Source organism: Alligator mississippiensis, chromosome 4 (genome assembly GCF_030867095.1).
Source record: "Alligator mississippiensis isolate rAllMis1 chromosome 4, rAllMis1, whole genome shotgun sequence".
Classification (NCBI taxonomy): Eukaryota; Metazoa; Chordata; order Crocodylia; family Alligatoridae; genus Alligator; species Alligator mississippiensis.
Genome location: NC_081827.1, coordinates 146736929 through 146750146, shown reverse-complemented (window position 1 = coordinate 146750146; position 13218 = coordinate 146736929). Strand labels below are relative to the sequence as shown.

General features: G+C 41.5%; 1 protein-coding gene across 1 annotated transcript; it reads left to right on the top strand.

Annotated features, from left to right (window-relative positions):
* Positions 1-2282: 2282 nt before the first annotated feature.
* On the top strand, positions 2283-3227 carry LOC106739981 (olfactory receptor 10R2-like). The gene has a single exon (XM_014607011.2). The coding sequence runs from the start codon at positions 2283-2285 to the stop codon at positions 3225-3227; it is 945 nt and encodes a 314-aa protein (XP_014462497.1).
* Positions 3228-13218: the final 9991 nt, after the last annotated feature.

Sequence of the window (13218 nt, the reverse complement as noted above, 5' to 3'; positions counted from 1 at the left end):
AGAATAATGCAAGAGGGATGGGATACCATAAGGACTAGGCCCCACAGGACTTAATGGGTTGTTTACATGCTCAATACAGTACCAAGGCTTAAATAGCGGGATTGCTACGAACTTCCAGCATTCAGAAGAATCATTCTGCACCCTACTTTAATTGCTAATATTTACTGTACAGTCAGAAATGTGTAACTGTGATTCTCCCATCTAACTTTCCATTTAGATACTTCTTTCTTCTTGTTCAAATACCTAAGAACATTTTAATTTTCATAGCTTAGGAAGCTGAGGCGAAGGCTAGAAATGCTTGAGACGAATAACTCATTGTAGAACATTTACACAAGGTAGGTTTGTTTCTGAGCTAGGAGATACCTGCCTACAGCTGTATAACTTTCTCAGTCATTGTTCATGCTTTCATACCAAAATGTGCCTCCATGTCTGTCTATGTGTCATCTACAGGATGCAAACTCCCATAGCCTTGACCTGAAGGTTGGTTTCTGGCAGGGGTTATTAATTTCTACAAAATCCACTATCAGGATGGCCTTTGTCTTTCCTACTTCAGTTTGCAGCATGGGAAATTTAGGTTGGAAATTAGGAAGACCCTTCTCACTATAAGGGGTGTTAAGCATGGAGTGGATTGGTCACCTGGAATCTCTGGGTTTGATACTCATTTGCTTTCATGGAAACAGATTATCTAGAGAGGCTGTGTTCTAGAGGACATCTTGGGGTTCTTTCTAGCTCAGTTTTTCTGTGATTTCTATGATATTGATTTGAACTGGCATGGCTGATTCCTGGTAGAGATTTAGAAATTAATGCCTGGCATCACTATTTCCTGTGTCTATGTCAAAAACTAAGACCTAGTGCCTTTACAGTGCTTAAAAATGAACAAATATAGTTATGAATATTTTATGTTAAACAGTGTGTATTGCTATAAATCTACTCTTTGTCCATAGTTGCTGTTCTGTTGCATCAGAGAGAATATCAATTTCACTATTTGTTGGACCAGATATAACAGGAAAACAGAAAAATCTCAGGTATGTAGTTACTGGCTTAAGTTTTGACTTTTAATTAGAGATGTGCTACTGAATCACTGCAGATTGTAATTTCCTTTAGCTGAATGCAGTTTTTGGAACTGATTTTGAGGCGTCTGTTGGAAGGGAGAGGGTTTGGATTCTCTAGCATTCTCTCCTCAGCATAATGGTTGTCACTGAGAAAGGAAAGTGCCCTTCGTTTCTTAAGAACATATCTGCTTTGAGGATACTTCTCTTGACCACACTATAAAGTGATTATGTGACCTATTGTGAAAAGAATCAGAAATTAATCCATGCGATTTTATCAGCCCTTTCCTAAAACAGACTCTCTTGTATGGAGCTGACAGAATCTGCCAGCTCCTTCTCCATCGTCATCAACCACCAAGCTGTCCCACTCCTAGACCCCACTCTGCAAAAATGCCTAAGCTGATACCAGACTGGTGGGCCGACAGACAGATTTCAATAAGAAGAGAACACTGAGAATGTGATCTGAGAGTAAACCCAATGCATTTTTTAAACCAATCTGCAGACAGCCTGAAACAATAGCTCTGAGAAACATGCACTGCTGCATCTGTCTTGCTGGATTATTGCCACTGAATTCTTAAAGTGACAATTTACATGCCAACATTAAGTTTTTGACAGCTAGATATTTTCATAAAGTCTTGCACTCACATGCACAGCCCACAATGCTAAACCAGGGTCATATGAACACAGGTGTCAGAAGAACCCGACTATCTCTTGCCCACTTTTCAGCACCTCCATCTCTCCCAACAGCTACTACAATGCAGTTGATGTTATACTTTTTTATATTATTGCAGTGCTCAGAAACCGCAGTCACAGACAAGAACCTCATTCTGCTTGACACTATACAAATAGAGAACAAAAAGACAATTCCTGCTCTAAACCAATTGCAATCTAGATAGGACAGGACACAACAAGTGACCGTAGCTGCAGTGCACGAGGCAGAGTACTAAATATTAGGCGCTGGGCATGGTATAGTAGTTAAGCAACTGCATTCACTGCTGTCCACCAGTCTTTTCTTTATAAACATCATTGACCTAAGAGATATTTGCTGTCACTGTGATTTTTTTGTAGATAAAATGTGTGTGTGTGTGTGTGTGTGTGTGTGTGCGCGCGCACACAGTATATAGCAGCTTAACTATTTTCTGCATGTACCTTTGAGCTGAGTCTATGGCAACAATGTTCTCTCTCCTATTACATTGTCCATTATTGAATTTCCAGTTCAGGCATCCTGTATCGATGAGACAAAAGAACCAATCCACTGTGACAGAATTCATCCTGATTGGGTTCTCCAATTTTCCAGACCTACAGATTGTGCTGTTCATGGTGTTTTCTCTCATTTATATGTTTACCCTGGCTGGAAATATTATCATTATGGCAATCATAAGGATTGATCACAGTCTCCATATTCCCATGTATTTCTTTTTCTCTATTCTCTCTTTCTCAGAGACTTGCTATACTGTCGTTATTGTCCCTAATATGCTGGCAAACTTGTTAAAAGAAAAGAAGGCCATTTCTTTTGTTGGATGTGCTACTCAGATGTGTTTCTTCCTTGGTTTTGGGTGCACAAACTGTATGTTACTTGCAGTGATGGGGTACGATTGCTATGTGTCAATATGTAAGCCTTTACATTACCAGGTCATCATGAACCAAAGGGTTTGCGCTCAGCTGGTGGTCTTCTCAGCTGTAACTGGTTTTCTTTTCTCAACAACAGAGACAATCATTATATTTACTTTACCCTTTTGCAATCTGAATAAAATTAACCATTTTTTTTGTGATCTAGCACCACTCCTTAAACTGGCTTGTGCCCGAAACTACATAGGTGAAATCATCATTTTTATTATTTGTGTTTTAGTTGTGCTTTGCTCATTCCTACTGATTATGCTGTTTTACCTATTAATCCTCAATACCATCTTGAAAATCCCATCCACCGAAGGGAAGCGCAAAGCTTTCTCCACTTGTGCCTCCCATCTCATTGTTGTGGTTGTGCACTTTGGATGTGCTTCCATTATCTACCTAAGGCCCAAATCCAGATATACTCTGAATGAGGACACCCTTATTTCTGTTACATACACAATTGTGACTCCCTTGTTGAACCCTGTAGTTTATAGCTTAAGGAACAAAGATGTGCAAGCTGCCCTTAGGAAAGCACTAGGGAGAAAAATGTTAATGAGGAGAATGTGAGCAGCTCATATGTGAACTCTTATCCTTTATGGACTCTTATTCAATAATATAGTATTAGTATTGATTTAGTATTGATGCAAATCTTTACTCAAAGCACAGAAAGCAGTTGAGTGGGAAAGGCTGAACCCTTGTGTAAGAAATACTTTGGCCACACTGTTCCACATTGTGACTTAGCAAGAAGGGCCAGGTGCATTTAAGTGGTGGTTCTCAAGATGGTGAATATCTGTAGAGGTAGCATCTACCCAGTTAAAAAGTAAATTAATAGAAAATTAATTTTTCTATTAGAATCCTGGTTTTGCAGCAGACAATGGGATTTTGTCATCCGATGTCATTGGAATCAGAGCTGGTTTCCTCAAGTTTGTCCAATTATATTAATATATATACCATCTTGACACTCCCAGGGAGTGTCTACACGTGCAATTATGAAGCATGAATAAAATTCAGAGCTTATTGATCAGCAATTTATCACTCTTGGGTACACCATCTGAACATGTGCCCATGAGCAATTAACTCTGGACCAATAAACTCTGCAGTTTATTGGAGCTCTGCGCTGCATGTGGACCTGAGTCGGAGCAGCTCCGGATGGCAAGTACCATCCTGTGGTGAAGTAAACTAGTTTACTACAGCTGAATAGTGGCACACAAGTAGATGCCAAGATGTTTACTGCACAGCCAATTAGTCGACTGTGCACTAAATGTCTACTGTAGATACGTCCCCAATGACTGCTTTTACTATTATCTTGTTTTTTTTTCTAGGTGATTAGACATGTAGGCTGCTTGCAGATGTGAAAAAAAAGAAAACCCCAAACTTTGCATTAAATTCCATGCACTCCCATACAGAGCCCAGAACAGGCAGGGTATTACTTCAACCCGGCTCTGTAGTGTCTGTATAGATCGGGCACTTTAGTGGACCTTTTTTGGCTCTTTTATCTAATAGCTGATTGAATCAGCTATTAAATAAAAACCCCACTGAAGTGCATGATCTATAAAGATGCTGCAGAGCTCAGTCAAAGTAATGTGCTGCTTCTTCCAGTAAAACACGTTTTGTTTCATTTTTCCACATCTGCAAGCAGCAGTAAAGTATAAAACCCTAGACAGATCTGATCCAAAATTTTCTCTCCTGAGATAGACTGAAAACTTGGACTGTTTTAGAAGTCCAAGTTAAGTCTGGCCCATTGTTGACACTTCATGCACATTCACATTGGTGCAATCCACTCAATCCAATGGATTGACTCAGTGAAAAAAAAGGAGATTGAGGTCTGCAGCTGCTATTTTCATAAAGCTCTGGAAGTAGCCATGTGTTAAGTGGACAGTGTCCTGCTCAGACTGAATTGCCACTGCCAAATCTCCAGGTGGCTATTAGAGCCAACATGACATTTTCATTTTGAATTTCAGGAAAATATTTTTATCAATTTAAAAATTACCAAACGTGCTGAAAATTTTACCATGTAAGATATGTAAATTAAGAAAAAAAAATGTTCTTTAGTGCTAAAAAAATTAGTCTATTTAATAAACTATACTGATCTATGTACATTATATTTTCTTTTTATCAAATTGTAATTGAAGAGTATGGTTGCTCATCCTTCTGATGGAACAGTCCTCTGTATTGAAAGAAACTGCAATTCTTGGACCAGATCATTCAAATATTGACTACTGTGTGTGCTGCTTAATCATATGTGGAGGATCAATAAGCACTGACCTCAACAGAATTGGTCCCTGGGTTAACAGAATTGGTCCCTTGATTTGATTCCTGTTGCCTGATATATGCCAGAATGAAGGATGAAAGAGATGAATTGTTTTGCAATATCTAGGCTCATATCTGGATCCCTGGAGTGATGGATGGGTCACTGCCCACTTGGGTTTTCCATAGGTCTATGCTGCACAAAGTGTGAGCAGCACTTCAGTATGATGTTGACATTCTCCTATGCCTTTCTCCATTCTGTGTAATCCTGATACAGTCCCTCATTGACCTGCTTCTGCTGCTCCCTGCTAATCAGATGGTAGGGAGAACTGCCCTACTGGGCACAGTGGCAGAGAACGGAGGAGGTGGATGAGGCTGTGCAACTTTCTCTGTCTGCTTCACACCTGTAGAGCAGGACTCCTCCCAGGGAGCTGCCAGCTGCTGTATGCTCATTGCCTGCACAAGCAGTGACAAGTGCATTTTGAATTCGGCTCTCACATGCTTTCCCTTATGGCAGTCAGCTCCAAGAAGAGTCCTATCAGCTGCAGTGTTCTCTGTGAACTCTGTGATTGTTACTCAGTCCTAAAAGGCCTTCACACAAATCTAGAAAACCTTAAGCAGGTGGGCCGTCCTATTGAAATCAATTCTTGGGAAAGAGCTAAACTCATACAATCTGACTCAGCTAGCTCTGGGATAGGCTGAACGATTAAGTAGTAGCCTGAACAGCCCTCTGAAGAGGAGGCTGAACATTTTCAGCAATCGGGCATTACAATAGTATATTCCTAAAGGGGTTCATTTACCGTTATCTACATTTAACAATATTTATACAGGGGAACCCCACCCCCACCCCCCTACACACACACCCCAAGACAACAAATGGGAATGGCCTCCAGGATCCCTTTAACATTTCAAGTCAGGCAGCTTGAAAGATGACCCAGAATCTTCACACACTGATCAAGAAACTGCCTAGAGCCTCTAGTTAGCTGGCTGGCTGCAACTACCCTCTCCCTATATATCCGCAGGGAGGCAGTGGCGACGTGTAGGGAGCGCACGGGGGTGCACATGTACCCCCTGACAGCACTGGTGCACCCCCTGACAAAAGCTTTCCTTGATTAGGTGACGGGCAGGGAGGGCAGGCAAGAGCACTGGTGCCCGCCCTGTGAGTGCCGGCCGGGGAGTGGGGGTGCCAGGAGAAGCAATCCTTGCGATGGATCCCCTCGCAGTCGATTATGCTGACCGGTGAGGCGGGGTATTTCCCCATGGCTGATTGCACCTGGTTGCTGATTGGCCTCTGGGGGTCGGGGCAGGGGTCAGCTTGTCTATATCAACTAGGAGGAAGTTTTATCAAAAAGAGAGGAAAGGAAGAAAGGACAGGTGATTTAGAAACCCTGAATGCTGATCAGACAACTTCTTAAAAAGCAAACACATCTTTTCTAACATAAGGGGTCCAAATCTAGCTTGGCCTACCAGGTATCTCTAATTGAAGCTTAAGTATAGGTAGAAGAAATTGGTGCCTGGCTCTAGAGGGTGATTCAAAGAAATACTGAGAGTCTAATGGATCCCAGATACACACAAAGAAGAGCTGGGCTTCTTTGAAGAGGAAGTCAAAAAAATCAGACACAGAGCAGACAGCCATCTAAAGTCTGTCAGTAGGAAATGTGAAGCACTAAATGTGTTTGTGCCCTCATTGCTTTCTGGAGTTGAGGTACTTGACTAGGGGCTGCACATTAGGGCTGCATTCTGTTTCCCTTTATTTTCTGCACTTTTCTATAATGCAAGATGCTACTTCTCCTGGTGAAGAAAAACATTTGCACTGTGCATCCATCTGCTAGAAGGAAAATGGAGGAGGAGGGTCCCTCCAGCATTTTAGGCCAAGAGCTGTGAGACTTCTGGGAGCAGGATGAGCTGTGCTTCAGTCATTCACTAGATGCACCAGAATTTTGCCCTGACTGAAATAAGAAATTCCAGGGGATATTGATATAATCACATAAATCAGGCCAAGATGGCATACATAACTTGGAACCAAGATTGAAATGGAACTTATCTGAAATGAAATAGAATAGAAACTCAAAGACCTGAATGTGCTCATGCTGGAGAGGAAAATATAATTTTCATTTCAGAACCCAGAAATAACTGGTGAATTAAATCAGCAGAGTAATTGCAGGTAGTTTTTATTATGTTATCAAGTCAGGGGTAGTACTTTACAACTGAAAAATATTCACTGTAGCTTCTGTAAATATAAAATGGAGGAAAAGTGGCAGGAGGCAACCATGGATCCTTTAGTCTGACATCAATGATATGCAAGGTTGTAAAATACCTTGTATGGAAAAGAATAATTAAAGACCTTAAAATGGACAGACAACAGGATGAATTCAGACTTTAGGTCAAACTAACCTGGCATCTTTCTCTGATAAAGTCCTTTCCTTTGACAAGAAGCTACAGTACATTTCATATGGACTTCAGCATTACTTTTGATTCAGTGCCGAATCAAGAGTTTACTTAAGCTATAGATGATGGGTGTTGCAAGGAGGATTGTAAGGTGGGAGGACAATACTTGGTGTTGAAGGGGAAAGAAAGACCAGTCTTAGCACTGATCCTATTTAACATTTTCATTAATGACCTGGGCACAGAGGGTAAGATTGTGATAATGGAAATCTGTTGAGGACACAATGGTAGAGGACTCATGTGTAGGGTAGATTATTAGGATCGTACACATGAAGAACAGGATGACCTTGAGGTCTGGAGGGATGGAATGCCACATTCAGTAGTGTAAAATGTCATGTCAGGTATTTAGGGTGTTTTTTGTAAAATGATCCGCTTCCTCAATGAGAACATAGAAAGCAGCAAGAGTAGCCATGACTCCTAAAGGTGTATTTTTTAGTAAGATAAGGGTGACTGACCTCAGGTGCAGAGTCTGTCTGTGTGTGTAGACATGAAACCTACTTATGAGCCAGACTGTCATGGAGACCTCCATCATAAAGGTTTGTGGCCCTCTGTATTAGACTGTGTCTTACTTACCATGATATGTTATGTACCAGGAAAAAATTCCATTGTCTTTACTTGGGTAATGAATTCTGCATCATAAAAGTAAAAATGAATCACTTTCACAGAGTACACCCAAAGAGGACCCCTGTGATAAGACTCTATATAGAGTGGGACACTTTCTTCGAACTACTTCCTCCACCATTGTGGACCATTGTACGGGTTTGTGTGCATCTATCTTCTTTTTCTCTCAGCATCGCAAACCCCCTCCCTCTTCTTCCTCCACCTCCTCTCCCCTGGGCTTAGTTGGCTAACATTGTATTTTCTGTAACCTAGTTGCAGTCCCCTCCTCACCCCCATCCCTCTAATGTTAGTCCCTTGCCCGGGCGATTTGTATTTCCCTACCGGCTTTGTCATCTTCAGATGACAAAATTCCTTCAGATGATAGTCTCAGGAAATTTTCACATCCTTCAACCCCTACAACCACCTACCTCCATCTCCTTGCCCTCAGCTTCTCTCTGTAGGTTTGCTTCCTTTTGAGCTATCTCTTCTTTTGTATATCTGTGCTGGAAGAAAGATTTGCTCTGTAGACAGATCAGCTCAGCTCCCCTAAATAAAAGAACCTCTGCCACAAGAACTGCATCTGTTCTGGGGCTTTGACAGACTTGTGAGAGTTTTGTCAGTGACAGGGTGTGATATATTCCCACCTATAACCAACATGGGTCTGCTGGCAGAATTTGTGATGAAGACAAAGCCTTCTTGAGTATGAACTGAAGTGACCAGGTGTATCTACCATTAGCAGAAAGTGTAATTGGTTTCTTTTCCTTCTTTGTGAGTTGATCTAGCCAGACCTTCTCCTCTGAGCTGCATATCTACATTGAATGCAGAGAACCTCAACCATGAGCTGGGAACAGGGGTAGATCTGGGAGCATGGGGCAGGGCTTAGTGATGAAGTTACACACCATGTTTGATTCCTGCACTATTCAAAGTTCAAAACCTGCCTGTGAGGAGTAATGATATTTCTATTCAGTCAGGATTGAGGGAGTCAATTGACTTCAAGTTTCATTATAACTTACCTGATTCCTTCTAAACTCTTAATTCCACTGGTGTTAATGACCCTGGGCACATCTATACGTGCAATTCATACACATGAATAAACTGTGGAGTTTATTGCTCTGGAGTTTTTTTTCTCCTATGTGTGACATTTGAACATGTGCCTACCCAGTTCCATGTACTGCAAAGGGACGGGGTGGGGAATACCACTATTTTTTTTTTATATACTCTCTGCATGTTATAGTCACTCCTCATAGATCCTAAAAGTCCTTGTTGCTTCATTGTCCATACTTAGTGCAGTAAGTTATTATTTTCTTTGAGAAATATTCACTTTTGTCCTTAAAGTTTTAACTATTTTTAAGCATGATTCAGTCACCCTATTTTCTAAAATTCCATCAATCAACTTGATCCCCAAATGTTTGTGCTTGGAGTAACGATATTCCTAAATCCGGGAGGTGAGAAAACAGTTGCTGTGATTAAGGAAGTTCAATACATAATCAAGATTGAGTCATCTGTCTGCCTTCATGTCAACCTAATTATCCTATTCCTAGAGTGACAGTCACTCAACAAGGAATACTATAAAAAGTGGAAACAAGGCCATAGTACTGGGGAAGAGTATTAGAGCTTTGCACGAGCATATAGGGAAAATGTTAGGAAGGCCAAAGCACAATTTGAGAAGTTGCTGGCGAGGGACATTAAGGCAATAAAAATGGATTCTATACTTATTAGGGCTCTGTGAAACAGCATCATTTTCTTTCAATTTCCATTTCACCATTTTGAAGTGACAGTGTTTTGTTTCAACGTTTTGTTTCATTTCGAAGCACTGTTCCATTTTGTTTCATCAAAACTGTTTTGCTGTTTCAACGCGTTTTGATGTTTTGCCCATAGGTTATAATGGGAAATCATGAAACTGCCTAAAATTTGACTTTTCTTGTTTGATTTGAATGAAAGCAGTAGGGAGGATAGCCCCTGATGAGACCACAAAGCCAGTCAATTTTTAAGGAGCTAGGTGCAGGGGTTTCTAGGAAACTGCAGCTCAAAATCTTGAAAGAAAAACTCATTTCACTTGTACATGTGAACGCATGGTGTTGAGGGAGGATGGGAGATGGTGCTAAAAACAGCAGTCATGGTAGTCCCTGCTGAGGCCACAAAGCCTGCCAATTAGGAAGGTCAAAACACAATCTGAGATGCAGCTGGCAAGGGACATTAAGGGCAATAAAAAGGGATTCTATACTTATGTCAAAAGCAAGAGGAAGAGCGTGTCACCTGACCCCATAGACTACAGCTTCCAGTGTGCTCATGAGCTACATGCAGGGAGAGGACAGGCTGTGCTCCCCACAAGGCAGCACTTCCACACCTAGGGGCAGTGGGACTGGCCACACACGATACGGCCCAGGCTGCCCCTTGCACATGGGCTGGGTGGGGCCAAGGGATCCACTGCAGGCAGGGTAGAATCACTTGGTGAGCCAGATCTGGCCTGCAGGCTGTAGTTTGTCCACTCCTCAGTTAGGCATTACTTAGAGGAGCTGGATGCTTACAAGTCAGCAAGTTTGGACGGGATACATGTAAGCGTGGTGACGGAATTGACTGAGGTAATTTTGAAGCTATTGACTATGCTCTTTGAGAACTTGTAGAGGTTGGGTGAGGTCCTTGATGACTGGAAAAGTGAAAACATAATACTCATTTTTAAGAAGATTAAGAAGGAGGATCCAGGGGAATACAGACTGGTCAGACTGACCTCTGTACCTGAAGCGTCTACAAGAGAAGAAGGTAATCAGAAGCAGCCAGCATGGATTCACCAAGAGCAGCTCATGTTTGACCAATCTGATTTCCTTCTATGATGACGTGACAGGCTCTGTGAAAGAGCAACGTACATGGTATACTTTGACTCTAGACAGCCATTAGACACTGTCTCCCATGAAATTCTCATTAACAATCTAAGGAAATACAGACTAGATGAAAACACTGTAAGGTGGATATATAACTGGCTGGATCATCATATTTGTTGAGTAGTCCTCAGTGCCTCAATGTCTAGTTGAAAGGAGGTATCAAGTGTTGTCAATATATGCTCAAGAGAACCTGGGTAGAGGGCCACTCCCCCTGCTATAGAGGAAGGCAAACCCCTCCACAGTCCAGACCATGGGGTAAAATTCCTTCCTGACCTCAAATATGGCAGTCGGTCTGACCCTGAGCAGAGGGGTAAGACCCTCTAGCCAGAAACCTCCAGCTTTGGTCCCAGTAGCATTGGGACACCCCAGTCAAATTCCCTGGTCTTGGCTGTAGGTAACACCCAATGCTTCTGAGAAAGACTTAAAAACACCTTGACACATGAAGCAGGAACAAAAATTACATCTGTTTTCAGCCTTAGGAATCAGAAGGAGAGCTATCAATAGCATTCAGTAAGGAAATCCCATATGCTGGTGATCCAAACCCAGCTAAGAGGGTGAGGAGTGTTTATGGTTTTGAAATTGGACCTTCAGGGCATGTGAGACTATTTTTTATGTTCACAGTTTTCCAAGTGAGGGAGCAGAACTGCTCATGGGTACCTTCAGCAACTCTTCACAGTCCTTTCTCACACAGTAAGGCAATTATAAGAACAAGTGCTTCCCTCTGCAGCATAAACGAATGCACCTGGATTGTTCATATCCAGCTGGTTTGCAACAGGATTAATTGAGAGTGGGATGCCAACTCCAAGCATCACAGATGTTTAATGTGGCTTCTCCCTCTAAGTTCACTCATTTCCACTCAACTGGAGCCCCTCAACCATCCTGCACAGCTGCTTGATGCAGCTAAGTGTTTTCACAAACCCTCATCTTCACAAGCCCTCATCTTCATATTAGGAACCCAGCCCTGTGATTTATATAGGGTCTGTTGTATAGGCCACTTACAGGAACAACGAACCTCCTGCTCCATCAAATTCAGAGCCCTGTGTTCACAGGCACTTGGTAGCAAAAATGAAGTACTTGATGTTTCCAACACATCTCATCCAAACTGAAACTTTCTTTTGATAGTGAAAAATGGTTGAACACAAGAGGATTATGGGATCTCATGCCAGATGCAGGCTATTGCAGTGTTTTACACTGGGATATGTTGAGAGTTGGGTTTTCTTTGTACAGCTATGTGGTCTATGTTTGTTCTTCATTTCAGCAGTGTTCTCCCTTTCAGAGCCTAGAGATAGAAATGATGTGTGGGCCATGCTAAGGTTGGAACTGCAGGATTTCCAGACTCCTTAATCAGCTGGATCTCCAGTCTACCCAAGTCATGCAGCTAGCATGACAGTTGGTAAGCCTAAAGAACCAGTTAGTCTAGGAGTCTGGGAACTGATCACATTGATTTATCAGGCTCTAAGCATATATCATGCTCAACATTTAGGACATATTGTTTGCAGTGAATATTAAAGTATTTTATTATTCTTTATATGCAGAATATTCAAAAAACAAGGAAACAATAATAAAGCATAAATGGAGAAAAAGATTCTATATCATGTATTGCTCATCTGTCTACATTTGTCTATACATTTGTAACATATTATAGCCCAAAATATAACCTTGCAAAAGTAGGTGACATGAGACAACGTTGGCAACATTTAGGACCAAAAAAAAGGTAGATGGGCAGGCTGAGAAGTTTGTCAGTTCTAGTCAAAGTAGGGCAGGCTGGAGCAAATTCATACCAGCATAAGTAAATACAACTTTAATTTAAGACAATGATAACTGAATTTAACCTGGTCACACAAGGGATAAATAAACAGTTATCCTTGCTGAATGCAATTGGTTGTCACTATTTACAGAAAGAATCTGTACTGATAGACAGAGAGCAAGGAAGCTCTGTAAGTCTGTGAGCGAAATATGAAGCAACCCCAGATTCTAGCTTGCCCATTCTAAAATCCTGGGTCTGATCTCAGGTGAAAATCAGTACTGCTTCACTAAAACTGACAAGGTTGTACCACTCATTAAGTCAGAGGATCTCCTGCAAAGCTGGGATCCTATTTCAAATAAGGCAAAGAGTATCTCCAACTGAAGTAAAAACGTGTGCCTTGTATCTTGGCTCAGCATTTTTTGCGGCAGATCTACCACCTATTTTAAAACCTGAACCGTCTAACTAAACTCTAGGGTCATGAAAAACACCCCTGCAGTAAGGAAAACATGCTTGCTTGGAACAGGAACTCATTTGCTTCAGCCCTTGGGTACTCCATAACAATGACTATCTACTATCCCAACCTTTGGAAATGTATCAGTTAATAACAGGGAAAATGAATGTGCAAAACAAGTCATGGCAT

What these genes read in the sequence shown, in the direction of transcription:
- LOC106739981 (XM_014607011.2), top strand. Translation starts at nt 2,283, where the DNA reads ATGAGACAAAAGAACCAATCCACTGTGACAGAATTCATCCTGATTGGG.